General features: G+C 38.4%; 1 protein-coding gene across 2 annotated transcripts; it reads left to right on the top strand.

Moving 5' to 3' along the window:
- vars2 (valyl-tRNA synthetase 2, mitochondrial) lies at positions 1-25146 on the top strand. 2 transcript variants are annotated; one of them, XM_002940950.5, is made up of 30 exons: positions 1-136; positions 1711-1861; positions 2137-2218; positions 2907-3007; positions 3638-3759; positions 4456-4522; positions 4597-4694; positions 4909-4990; positions 5275-5394; positions 7739-7847; positions 7938-8026; positions 8485-8575; positions 9901-10028; positions 10363-10466; positions 10623-10704; positions 10793-10869; positions 11776-11860; positions 13568-13682; positions 14005-14075; positions 14786-14911; positions 15644-15748; positions 16564-16632; positions 16734-16812; positions 17215-17342; positions 17793-17945; positions 19758-19958; positions 21170-21281; positions 21800-21990; positions 23324-23428; positions 24923-25146. In XM_002940950.5, the coding sequence occupies exons 2-30, from the start codon at positions 1721-1723 to the stop codon at positions 24989-24991; spliced, it is 3102 nt and encodes a 1033-aa protein (XP_002940996.3). In that variant the 5' UTR covers positions 1-136; positions 1711-1720; the 3' UTR covers positions 24992-25146. The 2 variants fall into 2 exon arrangements, with proteins under 2 accessions (XP_002940996.3, XP_004917090.2); XM_004917033.4 differs by having other exon boundaries at positions 1-139.
- The last annotated feature ends 7 nt before the right edge of the window (positions 25147-25153 follow it).

Here is a 25153-nt window from a genome sequence, read left to right as displayed (position 1 = left end):
TCTCATCTCGCGAGAGTTGGGAATCACTGGACAGCCGGCCTGCTATAACTGAGGATCTTGACATTTAAACAGCGATACGGGAGTGTGGGCTGTGTTATGAAAAATAGGACTGTCCCGGGAAGAGCGGGACTGCTGGGTAGTATGTTATAATATATCACTATACGGTGTTTATCTATTACAGTTAGAATTTGCTGCAGAGGTCACTGTATGACGGTACAGCCACCTTGTGTTTAACGTGATTAGTGATAAGCGGCAGTGCGGGATAAGGCTGGCGTGCTGGTGAGACGTCATATCACACATGGTTAGGGGCAGCCAGGGACTCTGCCAAACAAGTTTACGTAGGGCACTGTTGGTAGTGAGAGATGTCATCAATTTACAGCAATGATTAATGAATAAAGTCACTTTTATTATGATGTAGCCAAGGACAGTTTGAAAAAAATTGTATAGCTTTTTGGTTAGTAGCTTTACATTTTGGAATTTTAGCAGCTATCTGTTTGTTAGGGAGCAACTTACCATAGCAACCAGGCAGTGACTTAAATGAAAGACTAGAATAGGATATGTCCGAATAGAAAGATAAGTAATAAAAAGGAGCAATAATTAAAAAAGGAAACATATAAATTTGAAAACTGTAAAAAATAAAGAACTGAAGTTTCTAAAGTTACCTTCATGGTAAAGTATCTCCTTATTTGATATACTGCATATCTAATATATATTAAAATGATGATATCATGCATATAAGTTCTAAATATTAACTTTAGAGGTGAATTATCCCCTTATTTAACATACCACCTATCTAATGGATATATTATGTTAAAATGATGCTATCATGCAAATAAGTCTATGGGGGTGATAACATTCTTTGAAAGGGCCACTTTGCGCCGATAAGGGCTCTGGCACACGGGGAGATTAGTCGCCTGTGGCAAAACTCCCTGTTCGCGGGCGACTAATCTCCCCGAGTTGCCTACCCCTGCCATCCCACCGGCGAACATGTAAGTCGCCGGCGGGATGACAGACGCGGTGGGGCGATTTCAGGAAATCTCCGAAAAAGACTCGCAAGTCTTTTTCGGCGATTTGCGCGAAATCGCGCCGCCGCGTCTGCCATCCCGCCGGCGACTTACATGTTCGCCGGTGTGCCAGAGCCCTAAAGCCACAGTCACATGTGGTGTATTGTAGCTGCACTGACAGGCACTACTTTGGACTTAGTGCAACTACACAAAGCAAAGATCTGGCCTAAAACGCCTGCTTTTGCATTTTTTATGTAGCTGCACTTAGGCCAAAGGCCTATCTGTCAGTTCGTATCTGAACGATAGTAAAGGGCGCAAAAACCTTTCTGACTTTGAAACTTCAATGCATGATTTTGGAAGCCTCCCATAGGGCTCAACGGCACTCTGCAGCTCCAACCTGGCCAAAAGATAGCCACGATACCAAAGCTTGAATGAATTCCGAAATGTTCATATTCATTGTGAAAAATACAACTTTTTTGTGCAAATTTATGCAAAACGCGAAAAAATTGCGTAATTTTAACGACATTAGGGTGGTTATTACGAAATGTTCTAATCTTTCGAAAAAATAGGAATTTTTTGCAATCGTGGTCATTGTGCTTTAATGAATGGGCCCCAAAGTGTGCAGTGGTCTGTTTTAGGTAGAGGTATTCCAGTATCATGCACAGGATTACATTAAAATAAACATTTTCTTTTTTTCTATACTCAGGTTTCCACTTATGCAACGCCTCTTTTCTAACCCCAGCCAAAATGTGGTGTCCACATTGTCCCGTAGGGGAGTTGCTGGAAGTAGAGAAAGAGCCAGACGTGCTGAGCGTCAACAACGAAAACAGAATTTGTTGGATGAGGTTGCTGAACAGGTAAAAAAAAGGTCACTGTTTTTAATATATCGCTTTAGATGTCAGTTCATGAAAAGCTTTTTTAAATGGCTATTCCTGTATCTACTAAGGTACCTCAGCAACACTACCATTTGAGGGCTCAATAGTACTGTAAACCAGAGTAGGTCAGTTTTGCCAAATGTTTCTTTATATGTGTAGTAAGTTGAAACTTCAGGTTAGCAGAAACACACAGTGTTATGTAAAAAAACTTCTCATGTTCTAGATTTATTACTTGAAACTTTGCCATCCCACAACAGGTACCCCATGTCAAAGGCCAAAACTGGAAAGAGAAGATAGTGCTAGAATATGAAGCAGTGACGGAGCCAGGAAAAAAGAAAGGTGGTAGAAAGTAGAGTCTATTTTAATAATTGTTTTATGTATGGAGTGCGCATTACCTAATGCATACCTCCCAACTGTCCTGATTCTTGAGGGACAGTCCCTCTTTTAACAGCTCGACCCGCAGTCCCGGGTTTGTTACTGAAAAGTCCCTCGTTTCCCTTTGATCTCCTGCACTGAACGCTGAAAAAGATACAAATTTAATTAAAAAGTGTCTTTTGGCTGAGAGCCCAGAAAGTTAACAAGCTACATCTGCACTGAGATACAACTGTAACTAATAAGCTAACCAGGTCTCTTGGGGAAACTGAGACTTGCAGCTTAAAGGGCAATTTTTTTAGCAAAACTGTAATAACACATAAAACATGACCCCAAAACCCCCAGAAATGTGTTCAAACTTTAAATAACCTGCCAAATTTTGTAAAATTGGAGTGGTATTTAGGGGGTGTGATTGCGAAAATGGCCGTGGTCAAAACATTTTTCCTGCGCTATGCGCACCATTTCTTTTTGTCCCTCTTTCCATTTTCCAAGTGTTGGGAGGTATGGATCTGTATTCATATAATATCCTTCTTACTTTTCACTCAACATTGCTAGTGATCTACTCTCACCAGTGAGTGCCTAATACACAGAATTTATGCGTTTTTTTTGTGGTCTTACTAAACATTCAGTTCTCTGTATTCATTTTTGTTTTCAGATATCTCAGTTCCTTTACCACATTCATACAGTCCTCGTTATGTTGAAGCTGCTTGGTATCCGTGGTGGGTAAGACAGGGTTTTTTCAAGCCAGAGTACCAGGTAAGTAGTGAAGAATTAATATATAAGGAGGGTTGTGTGAGCATGGAAGTATGACTTATCTGGCTAGATTTACTACAGACATATATAGACATAGAGGGGATTGATCCCATTGATCATTTTATCAATGATACAGCAAGTTTTTAGTTTCAAGGTTATGGCCATAAAATCTCCACGCCACCATACCACTGGTGACAATTATATGATCATAACCTGGTAACTAAAACCCCTGTAATTGAAAATGTTAGCACTTGCACCTACTAAATTATTACAAAATCAGGGGGTCACACAGTGTGCATTGATTGGTTCTTTTGCTTTTGTATGCAAGTTGTGAAGCATGCTGTATGTGTGTTAGTTTACTTCACATTGCATTTTACCAGAGTGCCCGTAAAAATATATAAAAACATATTGTGCTGTCTCTATTATTGCATGACACTGATCTTAAATAGCTCATATGTGCAGTAACCTATGGCAGCCTATCGGACGTGCAGGCAGACCTTTTTTAAAAAAATTGCCTATTTGCTGTCATTGGTATCTGAAACTGGCAAATTTGCACCACAATACTGTGTAAAAGCAAAATACTATACAGAAAACCAAGCTTTCTCAAATTAAACTGTTTTTCTGTAATTGTAGAGTCAGCAGCCTCACAATGGATCAGAGACCTACTCACTTTGCATACCTCCACCAAATGTCACAGGCTCCCTTCACATTGGACATGCACTTACTGTAGCCATTGAGGATTCACTTGTTCGATGGTAATAGCATCTTCTAGTTGCAAGCTGGCAGTGCCTATTAATCTAAAATTCTAATTAATGTAGAGAAGTCTAATTGTGATGCAAGTGCATGTATTCACTAAAACAGTGGTGCTATTTTATTATTTTATAAAGCCCCATGGGTGGGTGCAGTTGTTGCTGTAATTCACTTTGTGCCACCAATATGTTAAAATACTTAATTTGAAGCAGGCTTTGTCTAAGAGTAATGTCCCACCGAGAGATTAGTCGCCCTTGATTTGTCTATGCTACCACGGGTGACTAATTTCTCTGAAAATGCCTTTCCACCGGCAAAAATTGGAATTGCTGGTGGAAAGGCCAATGTATCTCTTCGGTTTTCTGAAGTCTCGTGAAGGAGGAAACGTTGCATGATTTCTGAAGACTGAAGCGCTGTGTAGGCCTCTCCATCAGTGATTCACTTTGTTGCCGGTGGAAAGGCATTTCAGAGACATTAATTACCCATGGTAGCAGAGAACTTTTGCAGGAAACTAATCTCTCCATGGGACAAAGTCTGCTTCACTTGATGTATATTGGTGGATTGGTGACACAAAGTGCCACATTAGCATCTGGGTAGGTCTGGCATAACTAAATAGCTGCTAAATTGCTGTACACTGTCTGCATTGTCTGCAGTTCTACTTTGCCTTTCTTATCTTATCTTATCTTATCGTATAACCTTGTCAGGAAAAGGATGCTGGGCCACAAGGTGCTTTGGGTCCCTGGGTCAGATCATGCTGGAATTGCCACCCAGGTATAGTTTTATTACCCTTATGATTCTTATCTGCTGCATAATGGCTTGTGCATGACTGGGCCCTTTCTCTGCAGGCTGTGGTTGAAAAGAAACTGTTGAAGGAAAAGGGTCTCCTACGCCATGATTTTAGTAGAGAGGAATTTTTAAAAGAAGTTTGGAAGTGGAAAGAAGAGTAAGTAATTACTTGTTATACAAGAAATAATATTTACCTAAATTAGTAAATGCCACATATGACATACTTAATTTTGTAAACAGATTGTAAATAGATTGTGGGGAAGCATTTGTTGGTGAGGGTGCTATAGGTGGCCATTTTTAAATGTTTGCATTTTTTCAAGCAGAAATAGAAACTATTTTTATGGTGATTATAATGCTTCTTTTATACTAAGGAAAGGTGACATAATTTACCATCAGCTAAGATCCCTAGGTGCCTCTCTTGACTGGGATAGATGCTGCTTTACAATGGACAAGGTATGTTCCTCACTCTGTTAGAAAAGGCAGACTTTTACATTTATATTAGTTGTTTTACATAGGAAAATGCAAACAAGTCTACAGCATTGGTGTACCTCATGTTAGGTACAGGGTTGCTGCCAAATGTACTTAATATCAGATGACCTGTGCAATACTGCATGAAAATGACAGAACCATAACTGTTATAAATATGTTATTAATAAGGTACTATCCATGTAATTTTCATTATCCTACAGGAAAATAGTATCTTTTCAACACCCTTTTTTCTGTCACATCTTTTCTAGATGTTCTCTCGTGCTGTATCTGAAGCATTTGTCCGCCTGCATAATGATGGTTTAGTGTATCGGCACCTGCGTCTGGTGAATTGGTCCTGTGCCCTGCGCTCTGCAATATCTGACATAGAGGTTAACTCGCTATCATTTTTTTAGGGGCTCTGTTGACTTCATAAACACCTTTTATAAGTGGTCCCCCACTCTCTATGGTGGGAAATGAGGCAACCAATATCATTAAAAGTCTTAGATATTGGTCATCTCGCCCATTGGGCAGGACTGAAAATATTGATTGCGCTCCTTTGAAGATGCCCGGACATAGTAATGTTAATGCCGAATCATAAGGGTAAAGAATTATTTTGTTATTACCTGCATACCTGACAATTTAGCTCTAAGTGGACCTGTCACCCAGACATGTAAAAGTTGTATAATAAAAGTCCTTTCCAAATTAAACATGAAACCCAAATTCATTTTAATATTAACACATCCAAACCCATTATAAAGCCATTTAAAAATCCCAGCTATCAATCATATGCTGCTTGCCCCGCCTCTATGCCTTAGGCATAAAGAAGGGGCAGACAATAACTTTAGCTTTCTGTTCAGCACTACCTAGATGTCACTGCACATCTCACTTTCTCCCTCATCATCATTTAATTGTGTAGCCAGTGCATGGGCCTGGGCATCTGGTCCCCCATTCTGGCACATAAACAAGATTTTGGTATGATACACAGCTTGCCTTCATAACAGGGTCCACAAAATGGCGCCTGCCTGCTTGCTGTGATTGTGTAATTCCAAAACGGAAGGAAACAAAATTTATATTATTTATATTAGAGTAAGTGAAGTTTATTTTGCTCAACTAACAATATAGAAAATAATTTTAAGGTATTTCTTAGGGTGACAGGTCCCCTTTAACGTTAGTAGAAGGGACAAATGATGTTTCTTACAACAAATGGTTGTACAGGAAAAACCAATGCACAGGAAGACTTTGAAGAAAAGTAAGGTAGGTGAGAAGACAGGGTAGAACAATGGGAGGCCTTTTGTAAAGCAGTAACCTCAGGTTCTAGACTACAGGTAGAATTGGCAACACCTGAGAAGTTAGATACAATAAGGAAATTACACATTTACCTTAATATTTACATAGGCCAATATATGTGGAGAAATGTAAATGTTCTATGATGTTTGTAGTGGCTGCAGCAGCATATAGGCTTACAGGCAGAGGGTTGCTAATCTTGCCCCAGTTATATTGCTACCAGTGCTGCTCCTGCTATTAGTTAGTGTGAAAACTTTGCCTTAGGCAGCAGTGTAGGACTCTTTACCAGGGGTTGTTCACCAGGGATGCAGTCTATTTTCTGGAATGCTTGGACCTGAGGATAAGGTTTTTTTCTGTCATTTGAATTGCCAAACCTTAAGGCTCCAAAAATATTTAAACATCAAATTAACCCACTGACATTTTTTTGCCACAAATATAGATTTAAGTAGCTTAGTTAACATCAATGTCATTGTACAGTTTTATTATTGCAGGGAAAAAAGACCAAACTAATGGGGAACTATAATAAAAATGAAAAATCTTATGAAAATAAATGTGTAATATTGTAATATAATGAATTTGAATTCTTTATCATTTCTCAAATAAAGTTATTCTCCACTATCCTCTTCTTGGTAATCTCTCTCTCTCTCTCTCGAAATCAGGGTTTGATTGATAGTTCTAATACATCATTATTGAATGTTCTGTTTGTCTAGACCAGGGATCCTGGGATCCTTTGGGGGTACCAAATTAGGGCTGTGATTGACTATTTGGTAGCTCCATGTGGCCTGCTGGCCTGCAGAAGGCTCTGCTTGGAGTAAAATTGCATCTCCAAATCTTGTCTCCAAGAGAGAAATTTAAAAATGGGTGCCTATGTTGAGGCCACTTGGAGCAACATCAAGGGGAGTGGTGGGCAACATGTTGCTCACGAGCCACTGGTTGGGAATCACTGATCTAGACGGTGCATTAGAGCTAACTGCCTTTCAGTTATCTGTCAGTCGGAATCTAACTCTGATTCCTGCATGAAGAGAGAATGAAAAGAGACAGATTGCTGAGGGGTATACTAAAGATTATCTTGATCATTTTAGCAATGGTAATTTAGAAATGTATTTCCATGATTTTCTCAACAGTTCCCCTTTAACTATTTCCATTCTGCAATAATAAAACAGTGCCTTGTGCATAATGTTTATTAAGCTGCATAACAATCCTGTTGGGTTTGTTTACTGTTTTTAGGATTATTTGCTTAAAATGGGCTGTATGGGACATGGGCTTCCTGTAAGAGTTTCTATACATTATCTTGTATCAACGTATCAGTCAATGTATATCTGTATTTTGATTGTTTTGATTTTTTTTTCTGTCTCTATTACAACTGTGTTATTTAGAATCTATTAAGTGTGGTCACCTGTCAGACCTCCAACTGTTATTTTTCAGTAACATGTGCAATCTTCAATGCAGGTAGACAGTCGGCAGTTGACTGGAAAGACATATATTTCTGTCCCAGGTTATGAAAGGAAAATCCCCTTTGGACTTCTATTCAGCTTTGCCTATGTTACTGAAGGAGGAGGTAATATGGTATATTGTTTGATCATTCCTCTCTGTCTCATAACTTTTTAATATACTCTTTCTTCCTTCTATTTTTGTCTGTGTCCTACAGATGATGAGATCATTGTATCTACAACTCGACCAGAAACGATGTTGGGGGATACTGCAGTGGCTGTTCATCCTAATGACCCAAGATATTTGGTCAGTCTCATTAATTTTTACCAAGAACAGGGTACTTCAACAAACTGTAGCAATTTATTTTTAATTGGTGATGTTGCATGCAGAAGCATACACCATATATAAATGGTAATATGGGGATAATGTTGATCATGTTTGACATGCCTTGAGATGCAAGGATTACACAGCTACTTTGTGGTCCTTTAGTAAACAAATTAACTGTTTTGAGGATCAGTTGTTAATGGCAGCATGTTTTTAAACAGGAATTTAATATTTGTAAATTGCAAAATGAATTTTATTCTGATGCATTAGGTAGTCATAACGTTTTTACAGTAAAAAAGGCTACTTAATAAAATAGATTATTATGAGGAGGTTTCAACTTTGTATGTACAGTATGATTGTCATATGTCTTATCAGTCAAGTTAAACCATAATGGTATGGTGTTAAATTCTTAAACAAACAACTTTTTTCTCCAATCCTAGAGATTCCATGGAACAAGACTTCACCATCCTTTCACAGGGCAGCTGATACCTGTTGTAACTCATGATTTTGTGAACCCAGACTTTGGAACTGGTGCGTACATAATTCAAAAATAATGTTAGTTTGAATTGAAGATCGGTAGATGCACTTATTTAAACAAATAATGTTACAATAGCAGTGCAGTAAATTTGTGCTCATAAACAATGAACTGCAATAATTGCTCCATAGTTCAGCATGATATGGAAACTAGTGACATACCTTCAAACAATAAAATTAATGGACTTAAAATGGGTATTATGCTTTGTAAAAGTAGAAAAATTGTATGTTATGCTATGCTTCTACACCTGAGCCATGACTGCAAGCTGGTGGGGTTTGCTTTCTCAATTGTTACTTTGAGTCTATGCTATCTATTCTATACAGGTCAATAGGGCCAGAGATTTATGGTGCATTGACTCTCCCCCCTAGTGATCCAGTTTATGTACACATGCAGGGCCTTCTTGGCTTTACCTGTTATTGTGTAGTTAGAACAGATGAACTTTGCTTACAGAATCCTTTAAAAGTTCTCTGTAAAGGCCCCCCTTACACAGGCCGATTCTAGCTGCCGATATTGGTCCCTTAGACCGATTCGGGAGCTAATTGGCCCGTGTATGGGCACTACCGATGGGCCTGCCTGACCAATATCTGGCTCAATAGGGCAGGTTAAAAAATCTAGTCGGATCGGGGACCACGTTGGCTCGTCCCCGGACCGACTTTGCTTATACTCGTTGTGATAATTTGATTGTTTGGCCCCAGGGCCAAACGATCGAATTAGCCCACATGTTCCCCGATATCGCCCACCCGTAGGTGCTAGTCTCGTCATTTAGTAAAGAATGGGTAGATTGAGAACTAATGAATTGCAGAAGCTTGCCCAGAAAGACATCATTCAATGTGGCTTTGGTAGCAGCGGCAAAAACAACACAGCAAAATCAATCATACATTTAAATGCAATGATCTAAAGCTAACATTCAGACTGAATCTGTAGGGTAAAGACCTAAATATTGCAAATTGGAGGATGTTCTTAACATGAAATAGTTGGCAGACACCAATTGTACAAAAGTGACTTCCATCTTAGGCCACCCAAAGATTTCATATCAGATACACAATACATGCACAGGATTTTCATCATCTGAACAAAATTTTCTAACCTGGCCGATCAACTTACAAATGATTGCCATGGTACGAAAAATGATCTGGACGGAAATTCTGATCCCGCACACGGGGCCAGCTTTAGACTATTCTGATTTAGATCTTACTGATTTAAATCTGTTGTAAGAAAATAACTCGCAACAGAGATGCAGATGATTCTGACAATCACAGACCTTGCTTTTACTAGGAAGATAAAACACAACATCCTATTTGATAATTCTTTTGAACTGTAGGAGCAGTGAAGGTTACTCCTGCCCACAGCCTGGCAGATTTTGAGATGGCACAAAGCCTGGATTTGCCAGTGGTATCAGTGATTGGAGAGGATGGCTTAATGACAGAGAACAGTGGAGAATGGATTCAGGTTCAAAACACCAATTTCTTTTATTTCCTGTTTTCAAATGATTGCTTTCCAGCATCGTGCAATCCCCACTGCATTGTAATATCTGTTCTTATTTTTCTTTCATTTCTACCTCTTTATTTCCGTTTACCTACACTTTTCACCCTATTTTTTGTCTTTCATTCTCAATTATTATGTTCTTACCATCTTAAATTTTCACCCTGTGTCATGGCTTTTCCTTGTATATCTCTCTCTTGCTATCATCTTTATTTTGTTTTTCAGAAGTTATCTTTTTTTTATTTGTATGTATACCTTTTCCTACATATCTTCTGTTTTATTTGGTCCCATTCCCCTTTAGGGTGTGAAAAGATTTGATGCCAGGGAGCAGATACTAAGTGCTCTGAAAGAAAAGGGTCTTTACAGAGGTGACTATGAGCATGCCATGGTGCTTCCAGTATGCAGGTGAGCAAAAGATGGCAATCCACATATATTTACTCTCGATATCCATATAGCAAAAGACATATAATGAAGAGAAATTACATAAAGATGTGTAATGATTATAGCAGTTTCCTGGGCATAATCTTTGATACCAATGAAAAATTGCTCTCACTCTTTCAGCCGCTCTGGTGATGTAATTGAGCAGCTGTTAAAGAGGCAGTGGTTTGTGAGTTGCAAGAAGATGGCACAAAAGGCTCTAGAGGTGAGAGGTAGTTTAGGCACCCTTTTATTTCCTGGTCTTCCTTATCAGATCTTTTCGTTATTTTCCATTTGCTTTCTTTCTACACTAGGCTGTAAACGTAGGACAGCTGAAGATTATCCCTTCTTTTCACCAGAAGAACTGGAACCACTGGCTCTCAAACATCAGGTTTGTGATAATAGAGGGCATATATAGAGTACATTTACATTTTTATTACAAGGTTTCCTTCTACTTGAAAGCAAGGCATCATTATTGTCATTTTTCATAAGGCAACATAGAGGTGGAATACATTGTTACAATAAGCAGATTCCAATAGATATAATTTTGGAAGTAATCTATATTTATTAAATTTTATACAATTCAAATTTTAGAACAAAACAAAGTCAAAACAAAAGCTTAAATTGGAGTTTGTATAAGCATGCTGTTAAGGACCACTTTTTTTTACCTACTTCGCAGCATTTTCAGAATTGCAGTATAATAGTGGCCCTCTGCACAATATTATGCACCACAACTTGCCTTTACTGGTGCAAATGTAACCTGAAATTTGCAAAATGTTTCCTATATTTGTGTGAATGACTTTGCTGATTGCTTCAGTAAAAGTGTCCTTTTTTTACTAGGTGCTAGTCAGATCTGCATGTATTTGCAACATTAAAAAACATCAACCCTCAACCAGGGGTTTGTGAACAACATGTAGCTCATCACCCACTTTAATATTGCTCCAAGTGGCCACAAAAAAGGGTGCTTCATGCTTGTGTAGCTCCCCAAAACATTTTACATTTAGAATGTGGCTCACAGGTCTAGAAGGTTGATGGAACCCTGTAAGTAACACTTTTCTCAAGGCAGTTTTTAATTGCTGGACACCCTTTTGTCTGTGGGCTCACATCTTTGCTTTTGCAATTTGTAAAGAATATAAAAATCTTCTAAAAGAAAAAAAAGCTTAATCGTTGCATTATGGCTTAGTGCAGTAGAAGAGCCTCAAATATTAGAATTACATATCTAGAATTAGACTTAGACCCTCTCCTTGAAATGCATGTCAAGCCTACAGTATCTGTTAATTGCATCTTTTCATTCAAGTGATTGGTGTGTATCACGACAACTTTGGTGGGGACATCAGATTCCAGCTTACCATGTGGCAGTGTCAGAGGCACAGTCAGACAAGGTAATATTAAAAGAGAAGGAAAAGTAAAAACTAAGTTTTATCAGAAATATCTAATGTCTAATGTAAATACAGCCATAGGCACTCACTAAAAAGCTCCTCTATCAAAAGAAACACAGGATTTCTTGTCTCCTTTTTTTTTGTAAACATTGTTGGGGTGTCTGACTTCCTCTCTCAGAAAAATCCTTAATTCCAGTGGCCAGTATCTGCGCAGCTCTCTCCTCTCCCCTCTCCTGCTCCCACCTCCCACAAGAATGCTAAGAACTCCCTCCCCCTCTATATGCTAGACTGCAAACTGGAAGCTATTTAAAATGGCAGCTGCTGTCTTAAGCAAATGGAGAAAGCTTCTAGGGCGCTTTACTCAGGTATGTTAATGGTTTCTGCAGGATAAATATATTGTTCTAGGTGGCACTAATGTGGTGAATCTATTGGCAGTAAAATGCCAAAATGACTTTCTGTAAGAAGCACCGGGAGACCGGTTTGCGTCGATACGTTCTGGCGCGCCAGTCCCTGGCCTCCTCCGGTACAGCGTGCTGCTGCGCGCACCCCTCTTTGTTGTGCTCCGGTGTGCACTGGCAAGCGCATGCATGCACAATTGGGTTGGCGCATTTGTGCACTGCACGCTGATGTCATGTTTGCCGCCAAATTCAAAAGTGCTACTTTGCCTGTTTTTCTTGCCCAAGCTGGTCCTGACTTCCTGGTTCCTAGCTAAGCTCCTGTTCCATCAGATTTACTGCTTCTGATTTCTTGCCTGACTTCTGGTTTATGATCCTTTACTGCCTGCCACTGACCTTTGCCTGACCTCGACTTTGATTCTGTCTGATCCCTTCTGTACCGTGTTTGGGGAATAACCTTGGCCGTAAGTAGGATCCCTGTCTATCCCGCCGCAGAAAGCCCGGGGGCCCAAAAGGGCATCTGTGAACAGCGGGGTCGGCTGGGCTCTCCTGCTTTACCTAAGGGGTTATTCCTGGCAGTTTCTGGGCTCTTAAGCATACAGTCCGTAACACTTTCCTTCTCCTTTAAGACATATTTATGTGGCTGACATATTAACACAAGCAGGATATATTATAAAAAAGACCAGCCTCTAAATGCTTCTAAATATCTACAACTTTGATGCAGTTTATAATGTTTGTAGGATAGAAAATGCATTATTTAAAAAGCCATTATAAGAACAGTACTTTTTTTTATTGTATTTTTAATCATTTATGTATTATAGGTACTAATCATTAAATATTGTTATGGTGCTTCTTTTCTCTTGCTCACCCATATAGTTAGTTGGGAGTAATAGATAAGCACTCTCACAGGCACACATAATCCTAACTTTGTGTGTAATCTTCCCTGAGAGTGATTTAAACTACCCACTGTGGGTTTGTGTCTCTCTGTCTATTATGCATAAATTATTGCTGTTGGTTTATAAAAGGTACAAAGTTTGCCACATATCTATAGCTATGATCAGATGAAATCAGGTTGGTTTATAAAAGGTACAAAGTTTGCCACATATCTATTGACCTGTAGCAACTACTCAGCAGAAAGCACACCTGTTTAAGAGGAAATACTATATCTTGTTGGTTGCTATGGGCTTCTACACCTGGACAAGCCAAGTGCTTATAATTCAAGGGGAAATATAGCTATAAAGTTGTGGTTTATCTTAAAGATAGAAGCAATTAATGAAATGATCATCTATCACCTGTTATTGGCATTTATCTCTAGGATATACGTGATGAGCAAGAAGAAATTTGGGTAGTGGCTCATAATGAATCTGAAGCCAAAAAAAAAGCTTCCAAAAAACTAAGAAGGCCAGAAAAGGATCTTTCCGTGAAGAGGGGTGAGATTACTACTTAGCACCTTACTCAGTTCCCTATTTGTCTCACCACAAAAGCTTACCTAATGTAATGTTCAGGATGTGACAGGGTGAGAACTTTGGCTCAGGCAGCAGCACCCCACAAATAGCAACTTTTGGTAATTTTAACAAGCAAAATTCTGGCACCGCAAAAAACTTTTTCATGGTGGCACATAGTGTGGCTCTTTTTTGTTGGCCTAAATATTTTAATGTAGTATACTTAAAATTGCCACTGAATTAATCAGTTATCCCTGACTTAAATTACACTTTTAAATGAGTAACCGCCAACTTATATTTCATTTATCAGATGAAGATGTTCTGGATACATGGTTTTCATCTGCCCTTTTCCCATTTGCTATGCTGGGCTGGCCAGAAAATGTAAGTTGTATAATAATTTTCATTTATCAAAACAAGCACAGAATTTACAACTTGTAAACCTCAATGTACAGTTTTGGAATATCTGTCTGAATTTTATATCAGTTACATGGTATTACATGATATTACCACAGCAGCAACAGGTATTGAACTCCTCTTGTCTTAACAAAGGACAAGTGCTCACACCTGCCCGTCTTCAACTTGATATCCATGTAATTGACTTTGGATCTAAGCCACAGCTCTCTCGTGGAGCTAAGTAACATGAGAGCTTTCCAATCATTTCCTTCCAATCCTATAAACACCTACATGCAAAGTTGTCCCTGTTCCCACATGGCTAAGTACGATGGCACTACAAGTCCAAGTCAGGAGACAGCTGTTACAGATCATCTTTTTGAAGCAAATATCTGGTTTCCATGGTCAGGCTAGATCAGGGAAAACTTTACATCTTACAACATTTACCATTAGTGATGTGATGCAAAAACATCACAGAGAACCACATTTTACTATTTGATTTGTTATTCATTAAAATGAGAATACTGTCTAGGGTCTGTCAGTAGGTTTTATGAGGCAGAGTTAGATCTCTTGTTTTTCCTCAGAAAATTTATCTTGTATATGAAATTTATTTTTGTCTTTTTTGTGGGTGTGGTTTTTTTTGTTTGTTTGTTTAAGTAAAAAAGATGAGTTAATTACTTTCTGAGTTTTTTTTGGAACAGACAAGTGACCTGAAGGATTTTTACCCAAACTCTCTCTTGGAGACTGGTAGTGATTTACTTTTCTTCTGGGTGGCTCGAATGGTAATGTTGGGAGAGCATCTAACTGGGAAGTTACCATTCAAAGAGGTAATTATGGTGCTGCATTATAAGCACAAAAATTTTTTATTTCCTACGTAATTTAAAGAGAAGGAAAGGTAAAAACTAAGTAAGCTTTATCAGAAAGGTCTATGTAAATATAGCCATAAGCACTCACAGAAAAGCTGCACTGAATCATCTATAAAAATATTTTTTTTTCCTTCTTTTGTGTACACATGTTTTTTGTTATCAGACTTCCTGTTTTCAGAAAAATTCCTTAGGGCATGGGCAAGAGCTGGCTCAGTTTGCTCCTCTAGCCCCTCTCCTTCTCCCGTCTCCTGCTCCCCTTCACATCAGAATTTGCTCCCCCTCCCAACTTTGTATAATCTGAGCTACCAGCAGCTAAAGCTGCGGCACGGAAACCACTTAGACCAAGCTAAAATGGCAGCTGCTATCTTAAACTGAGAGAGCTTCTAGGGTTGTTTACTCAGGTATGATAAAGTTTTCTGCAGAATAAATATAACATTCTAGCTTGCACTAATGTAGCTAATCTATTGGCTGTAAAATAAAAAAGTTTTTTTGGTGCAATTTTTTTTCCTCTTTCTCTTCTTTTTACAGGCATGGCCATGCACAGTAGAGTGAAAGCGCTGTTCAGGTTTCTCACTACTGCGTATGTGCCTGCCCGAACTTGTCTATTTGTCTATTTTTTTAATCTCATTAATGAGTATCAGTCAAAATGAGACCATCATTCTTCTCCTCTTTAATATTTGTTTTTATTTGTAGGTATTTCTGCATTCTATGGTTCGAGATGCTCATGGAAGGAAAATGAGCAAATCTTTAGGAAATGTGATTGATCCATTAGATGTGATAACTGGAATATCACTAGAGGTACATGTTGCTATATATCACTGTCCTACATAAAAGTGGTGGCAATTTCTTGCCTGTAGCATACCTACTAGAGGTCTATATATCACTTTATTGCACACACTTGAATAACCAGTGTTGCATTTACAGGAATCTATTACATGGATACTTTACATTCATAAGTAAAACTTGAAAACACAAACAGGCTTGGGCCAAATATTGTCAAGCACAATGCTGTCCAACTGGCAGCCCATGGGCCCCCATCTGTCTGGCTGCTGTACTTACATTTGTTTACCTTTGCTTACCTTTGTTTAATTTTTAAATGTTATCCATATTGAGATTAACTGGCCCCTGAATTGTTTACACCTTAGATTGAAGCTGTAAGACCCTGTACTGTTCACACCTGTAAGCCTCTGTATTTCTAATATCTGTAAGGCTCTGTAAATGCCCTCGTTGTTTACCTGTTCACACCTCAGACAGACAGTAGGAGCAGCACCAGCATTATGTCAATGGATACAGTACAGTACAAACTGTTCATCTTGGAGTCATGATCAGTTACTTGCATAGACATGATAGGTTTCCCTGTCTCCTTCCATACTGCCCTGCGCTACATTGCCTGTGCCATACTCTGCCTGCCCTATGCTACCTGTGTGTGCCATACTCTGCCTGCCCTATGCTGCCTGAGTGTGCCATACTCTGCATGCCCTATGCTGCCTGTGGGAGGTGAATATATAAAAAAAAAAAAGTAGCGGTCTTCTTTTAAAGGCCCTCCTGGCCCTTGGTACCACAGATGTTGGACAGCACTACTCAAGCAGATGTCTTTCTGTGTCTTTCCATAGGAATTGCAGAATAGGTTGCAAGATGGCAATTTAGATCCTCGAGAGCTGAAAGTTGCAGAGGCTGGGTTGGTAAGAGAAACATTTCTATCCTTCTATCCACATACATTATAAAAATGCACACAAGGAGTTTTTTATGTTCTTAATACTGTAATATGTTTATATTGGTGCAGTTAAAGGCTTTTCCTCGTGGGATTCCTGAGTGTGGCACAGATGCTTTGCGATTTGCCCTTTGTTCCTACAAGGTACAAGGTAAACCTATATGTATATTAAGCACAAAGAAAATCATGGAATTAGAGGAAGTAGTAAGTTACAAAATGGAACGAGAGTATGTCTATTATGAAGGCAGGCTTTTTATTTTCCTACAATGCTTTTTAATACACAAGGGTGTCTTTTGTATTAGAGAGGAAATTTCACAATTAGGTTTTTTTTGTACCACTATTGTTTGTATAAACATTAATGTTTTATATACAATCAGTTCTGTGTTTTCTATATAGGTACCAGATGGTAGAGTGGCAGAGGGGGAGACCTTGGGTGCCTATATATATATATGTATATTAACAACAAACAAACATGGCTTATCCAAGGACTCTTTTGATGGTTGCTTATTTTTCTCAACTGTACAGTTCCATTTTTTTTTTGCTTTATTTTCAGGGGATGATATAAATCTAGATGTGCCATCTGTTCTTGCTGTCCGCCATTTTTGTAATAAAATCTGGAATGGGATTAAATTTACCCTCTCTTCTCTTGGGGAAAGCTTCTCACCTATTCCTGTGGAAGAGGTAAGTTCGAATTTTGCAGCAATAAAATAACCTTTTACTATCCTTCCGTCTTACTTTCTTGTTTATTAAAACTGTATATTCTATTTTTACACATTTGAATAGCTAAGTAATTTTGATTGCATATTTTGACGTTATTATTAATACGTTAATAAAAAATAATCTTGTTACTGTCAACAATAATATGGTTTTGGAAAACAGACTTCTTACATAATAACCTTAAACTTATTGTTAGAAGCATAAATGGCTATATTCATTTAACTGCCTTGGAAAAGAAGATTACTCGCTGTTACACTCTAAAGGTGGCCATACACTGTAAGATCCGCTCGTTTGGCGAGATCGCCAAGCGAGTGGATCTTCTCCTGATATGCTCCTAATGGCTTGTGTATGCCAAGCCATCACTGTAGCACAGAAAAACCTTTGGTCATTAAAAACTATTTTTTTCTATTGTAGTTCAAACCTCAGGGCCCCATGGATCGCTGGTTACTAGATCACTTGCGTCTTTTGACAGAAGAATGTGAGAGAAGGTTTCAGGCTTATGAACTTCATGGAGCAACAGGAGCCATCCAGACATTTTGGGTGCAGAGCTACTGTGACTTCTATGTGGTGAGTTTGAAGAAATAGGGGAAAGTTGTTAAAGCAAACAAAGGTTGCTGCAACCCACTTTTACTTTTCAAATTCATTTGGATAATTTTATCTTCTGTGTTTATTAAATGAGGGGTAATTACAATTAATTACTGTCCTTTTAAGGCTATGATGTTAATTTCTCTCACAATAGCTTGGAGGACACAGGGATAGTGGGGTATTGCTTCTACTTGTAGGAGGCAGGGCAACTAGGGAACAAGATTACAAAACCCCTCCGCATCTAGCTATACCCCTCAACACAGCCAGCTTATTGTCCAGGATTAGCCTGGACACCAAGGACTGCTCTGATTCCTACAATGTGTACATCTCCCAACAAGACCTTTATGCAGGGTGCCACGCATATTATGCCATCCTTTCGGCATCCTTGTCTGCCTGAGAGCACTTTAGGACCCCCATTGAGCCAGTATCTTCTATCCCTCTTTGCTGGCCCACATGGAAGGTGTGTTTTCCTTCTGGCAATCTCATCAGCATGGTGTGTTTTGCAACTGGATGCACCCTCTTGCAAAAACCTTCTTTTCTCATTTTTCACAGGGACAAGGTAGTATTATCATTTCCTCTTCTTGCCCCAGTTCAAAATCCCTGAAGAAAGTCACTCTCCACTCATTGGACGCAATACATGCTCTCACAAGGACAGCCTCATTGAAACAATTCGGAAAGCCTACAAAGCCAAGGGCAGACCAGCTCCCCAACCGATAAAAGCACATGCCAGATCCGTCAGTACTTCCTGGGTGTTCAGAAATCAGGCCTCAGCAGAGCAACTGTGCAAAGCTGCCAGTTTGGTCCTCTATTTATTCCTTCATCAAGTTCTGCAGGCAGAGGTTGTCTAATTTTGCCTCCGCTTCCTTCCTGCATCCAGGGGACAGCTTCAGCATGTCCTCGCTTTTCCGGTGTTCCCCAAGGTATTGTGAGAGAAAGGAGATTTTGTGTTACTCACCATTATCTTTTTCTCCTCAGTGGCTTGGGGGGACAGAGGGCTTCCCTCCTTTAGAAGTGGAAATCACCTTGTGCCTACTGCCATGTTCTAATTGTGGTTACATTTTCCTGGTTTACCTCCTTTGTTGTGCAAAACTGAGCCTAAGTTGGCTACACTGAGGGGTATAGCTAGAGAGGGAGGAGTTCCCTAGTTTCCTGTCTCCAGGTGGAAGCTATACCCCACTGTCCCTGTGTCCCCAAGTCATTGAGGAGAAAGAGATTAAACTGTGAATAACACAAATTCTCCTTTTATTGCATATTAGCTCATTTCTAGTACCTTATCCAATATCTTTCATCAAAACTTCCTGACACTAGCTGCCTGCAACTATTTACCCAATATGTTTTTTTTGCCATTTTATAATGTCTTTTTGAATATGAAAAAGAAGAACAGCATTAAGTGCCCTGTATGGTGTTGCCTATTTGGAGTGCTGATATCTGTAATGATATTTTAAGAAATTACTGGAACTGAGCTCCTCAGAGGAGGAGTTAATTATTATTATTAACATTTATTTATAAAGCGCCAACATATTCCGCAGCGCTGTACAATAAGTTAATCTGTGTGTATTGTGCTTGGTCAGTGCATTCATCCAAATGCAAGCCCTGTGGGTATTTTTCTGCAATATCTTAGATGACTGTTAAAACTATTTGAAAGATAATTGGGCTTTGCTTATAATCATGTGTGTTACAGACACTTGCCTGCTCCCATTACAGGTATGAAACCTTTCTCTTGTTACAGTCTGTGATATAAATCAACCTTCTTGATGCCCCATACCTCAACTGATTTTATATTTTTCCTTTAAGGAAGCAGTAAAGCCTATCTTAAAAGGGCCACATGGCAGTGATGCACAACAGACTTTGTACTGGGGAGCAGAGATTGTCCTTCGTCTTCTCGCCCCCTTTACTCCTTTTTTATGTGAAGAGCTGTGGCAGCGGTTTCCTTCAGCCTCTGTGAATTGTGCACCAAGCATCTGTGTTGCCCAGTATCCCACACCTAGCCAGATGGTGAGTGTAAATTCTCTTATTTGATGTAGTCTCTACTGTGACATCACTGTAGTATAGAAAGTAGGGGGGATCTTGTGAAAACCATTGGTTGGTCAGATGGCTCTGGCCTTTATATGGGCTTTCCTTTGTTTAATTTAGAAAATAATCATAGTTTTCTTTGGAATTAAGTGGTTTCCTAGATTTGTGTCCTAAAGACTTGATGTAAACATTTAGTACTGGCACTTTTCTTTTAAGGAAGTTCAGGGATCAAATGCTTTTTAAATAAAACAAAAACATTTTAAACTTCTGTAGATATAATAATAGGTCTTATTAGATATCAAACAGAAATAATTCAATACTATATAAAAATAATATTCCCAAATAAGAAAGAAAGCATTCCCTGTCGTCCTCAGCAAATCAGGTTGTGGGGGGTAATATGACCTTAGTCTCTGATTTGGAGTTAGTATCCCAATAATAAGTACACAATTAAAAGGAGACCAGTTATAGCATTGTATGTGACTGTGTGCCCTCATTTATATGATCAGTGAATCTTTTTATTTAATAGTAGAAATTAGTGCTTTATAGTGCCCCATAATAATGCTACAGTTTGTGCTTTAAGATAACCAAATCAAACTGCACACTAAATTCTATAACCATAAGTCCATTTGTGGGATTCCAAAATATGTTTTGGTTCTCTTGTAAAATCAGTTAACCAAAGCAGATAACTGGGTTGCCTTATGACCCAGTTTAGTTTTGTCTTTTGTCAAAATAGCCCATTTATATACAAAACGTTTTAAAAGTAGCAGTGTTAGTTAACACTGCTACAAGGCTATTTATCTCTTGTTCTTTGGGGTACTGGTTAATTGCTGTAAATGGATATTTCTAATTGTTGCAAGTTATTTGGGGCTTTTAGGCTAAACAAAACTAGTGAGTTCTCATATCTAGATATCAAGTTATCTAGGTCCAAAGTTAATAGTTCTTAAATCCAAATGAACATTCTGTAATTTCATTGTTGTCTGTGTACATTGTCATATTTTATAGGCTTGCCAGAATAACCAGAAAAGTTGCTCTTTTTGTCAATTAGGAGTTGAAAGCAGTTTGCCCTTTTCCATAAATATGGCAAACATCTAATTGATTTTTGTTTGTTCGACCAGGCACAGTTTTGCCATTTTACTACATAACCCCCATCTGTAAGTAAAAAAATTATAGCCTCCTGCTCATATTTGTTGCAGGCTCATTGGAGGTACCCAGAAGAAGTGCAACAGTTTGATTTTGTGCAGTCAGTCATTAGAACTGTGCGCAGTCTGCGAAGCGACTATCACATGACTAAGGCACGACCAGAGGGTGAGTACAGATTGGCATTTGACTGCATACAAGCAAGTACTATTCAGTAGTAGTGTAGCAAAAGGCTGATGGAGGAGGCCAGGGGTTGGGAGGAAGGGTTTAATTATTTTTAAATGTAAAAAAATAGTGTACTTTTTTGATGTTACTGGTCCTTTAACTGATGCATGTTGGGAGGCAGGACACATGGACATACAATAATGGGAGTGATTTTACAAACATGAAATGTTAAAGGAAAATATACTGCTGAATACCTCTTCAAATTTTGAACTGGCAGACATATGTCTGTGTGATACGACGTATTGTATTGTAGCCCCAGGCCCCAGCTCTGCTCTCACCTGTAAGCAATGTGAGAGGAGCCTAAGGGGAACTACAAGACAACTGATGTGTTTTTGCCTCTTAAAATGCTACTGCCACAGACTCTATTTGCTGCAAAAACAAGAGCCATGCTTCTACACAAATGCAACACAGTTTTTTGTACTTAAAACCAAGCTTTATTTACCTTTCTGTTTTCTTATTAGTTCATATTTTCTGCTCCATGGAAGAACATCTCAATGCTCTTCAGTCATTTCACTCACATTTGCCGACTCTGTCTCACTCTGGACCCATCCAAGTCCATATGTTGCAAGATGCTTCTCAGTTCAGGGAGGACCCTGTTGGCTGGGCTACAGAAAAAGTGTCTGAGGGCTGTTACCTTCGTGTTAAACTCCAGGTACTATCTATGTACCATATAAGTGGTTGTGTTATTAAAGCAGTGTCAAGTGCAGTTTAAGTGATCTTTAGTCTCTTAGATGTCCAGTTCTTCCACCTAAGGCTGCCATCAGAAATTGTGTGCCCCATACTACTACGTTATTTAGCTTAAGATTCAAAGTTAACAATTACTGCCCTAGATATTCTACAAAATAGCTGGTAGGGGTACCCAGAATAAATGATAGATCAAAGTATGGGGCTTTCATTAACCCAAAAAATATCTTAGTCATTTTTAAAGACAGCAGCTTGGTCTCTTTTATTTGTGTTCTCCTGCCATAGACTTTATTTGGTAAGACTCTGATCCTAAGATCTTTTGGCTAACTAGTTCTCTTTTCCACCATGCTGCAGTCTGAGAACTATAGCAGTCAAAATCACCTACAGTTCCTGAATTTGCTTACTATTTATTTAAATGGCAAAGCTCTGCTTCTTGGGAATTTCAGGTGTGGTCATAAACATGGATGCAAGCTTTCATATGTGATCCCTACCTGTGGTTGCTAGTGCTTTACATAGACAGAGCATATCTCTTTCCTTTAACAAAAATCTGCTCCTAGGTATTGTAGTTTATCTAAAAGAAGCTGGTAAGACTGAGCTGCTTTCAGTGATGTTTTGAGCCTTTAAAGTACAGGTATAGGACCTGTTATCCAGAATGCTCGGGACCAAGGGTATTCCGGATAAAGGGTCTTTCTGTAATTTAGATCTCCATAACTTAAGTCTACTAATAAAACACTAATTAAACCCAATAGGTTTATTTTGCATCCAATAAGGATTATTTATATCTTAGTTGGGATCAATTACAAGGTTCTGTTTTATTACAACAGCGAAAAGGGAAATCAGTTTTAAAATTCTGAATTATTTGATTAAAATGGAGTCTATGGGAGGCGGGCTTTCCTTTCTTCTGATTCAGAGCTCTCTGGATAACAGGTTTCCGGATAAGTGATCCCATACCTGTAGTACCCTTTTTAAGAACTTTAAGAACAAAATTGCTGTTATTCTTCTAACCATTCCTCACTTAGTAGAGTAACAACAAATATTTATTCTTTTTGGGTTTGGGTAAAATTCATAAAAGTAAATCTTAATAATTGGTGAGGAAAAAAAGGTTGTTGATTTTCTAGGTTGTTCAATCATTATGTATCTCACATTGCAAAGAAAAATCACCAAATATTGCAGTGGTAGAGAATATGAATTGTTGCATACGTTATTGCAATTTTGTTGTGTTGTATCCAACTAATGACATAAATGGTTCCTTTGCATGCATTTTCAGCTCCTCTCACTCTTTTTGTTTGCCCATCTCTCAGGGTTTACTAGACCCCCACACAGAGCTTGCAAAACTGCACAAAAAGCATCAGAATCTTCAGCTTCAGTTTATAAACATGTCAAAATATGAGAATGGCGATAATGAGGTTGGTTCCCTCTCTCCACGTGTAATGTTACTCTGACTTTTGTTTATTTTATTTATCCATCTCTATTGTCCTCCCTCTCTTCTGATGAGTACCTTTACTCTTTTCTGCCTTGTTGGTTCTCTATTTAACTTTTGTATTTTCTGTGGAATGCTATTACATGTTTATAGCATTATACAGATTATGGTTATCAGGCAAGTGTAACATAATATTATTTAATAAAGAATCAGGGGACTCACTGTGTCTAATATAAGGGAGATTAGGGTTACACAGCATACAGGCTGTGAGGAGATTATGGAGGAATACAGCCCATTTCTGTTTCTTTTTTAATGAACAGTGCGTGTCTGTACAGTCAGACTTAGAAGACAGACTAGCTCTGTTCCTAATAGTAGGAAGTATGTGTGCGCAGTGATGGGTCTCCCAACTGTGTATAAGTGTTCATGCGACCCTTTAACTATGTGTAATTTTTTTTATACCATACAGAATAGTAATTAAAACAATGTACTTGATAAGCTATAAGCCCCCTTGTCCCTGAAAATAGTTTTGCACTGGCGGTGCCAGGAATCCCTGTCCAAACCAGCTGTTCAAAGTACATAATCAGTTGAAAATGTGTAAGGAAGCATTTTTTCTCAATAACTCAATTCAGCTGGTTTGGGCATGATGATTTCCATAATCCCCAATACAGAGGTATTTTCATGTGTTTTATTGTCTGCAAGAGAGGCAGTTTTGTGTGGGTAACTAAACTCTCTGTGTGCCATAAGCCTAAAGAATGAAAATTATAGATGTGTGGAAGGCATTTAGGGAAATGATGTCTTGTCTGGACGGAAACTCAATACTGGCAGATGTATTGAATCTATTATCTGGAATGCTTGGGACCTGAGTTTTCAGTTACTTTATGGGAGAAGGTCTTTCCATAATTCTGAGCTTTATGAATATTAGCTTTCCAGTGGTATCTCTTTTAATAGAGTAGTCAGAATAGCAGTGCAGAGCATAGCAAAGGGGAGACAAATACTGCCTCAAAAACAATTATATGTACAAATAACCTTAACAAGTGTACTGGAAAGTTGCTCAGAACTTTCATTATTGGTTTTACAGCATATTTATACTCAAATTAACAAACCAACAAAGAAAAACAAATGAAATGGACCATGCAAAGAATTAAAAATAGAGTGGTTAGCTTCCTTTCAATGTAACGTGATATTTAATCTATATACACAGTCATAATGTATATCTAAGGCATTCAGAATGCTATTTCCACTAAATTATTACTGATATAGCTCAGTAATATTTGTGCCAGATACTTACACACTTATGTTAATCACATGCAGCAACACAATCTATGGTCGTATTAGGACTGTAAATCTGGACCTATACTCTGAGATGTTAATATACATGTGCTATTTGGAAATATGCCACTTAGATTCTGTTTGAGCCCTAAATTATGCCTTTTCTAATGAGATTTTTATTATTGTCTCCCTTATTCTACTTTTTTTGCAGGATAAATCAATTCAGCAGAAAATCTCCAAGGTTCAATGTACAATGGAAACATTACAGAGAATGCTATAACAAAATTACTTTTCTATAATCCTGCATTGTTTTTTCTTTTATATTTCGAAAATGTCTATACAAACCAGTACCACACGGAATTATTGTTATTTCTAACAGTATTTTTTCTATGAAAAAATCCTTAATAAATAATTAAAAAAGGATGAATACATGACTATCGTT

Source organism: Xenopus tropicalis, chromosome 8, assembly GCF_000004195.4.
Source record: "Xenopus tropicalis strain Nigerian chromosome 8, UCB_Xtro_10.0, whole genome shotgun sequence".
Classification (NCBI taxonomy): Eukaryota; Metazoa; Chordata; class Amphibia; order Anura; family Pipidae; genus Xenopus; species Xenopus tropicalis.
Note: the sequence above shows the minus strand (reverse complement) of the source record. Positions and strands in the feature narration are given on the sequence as shown.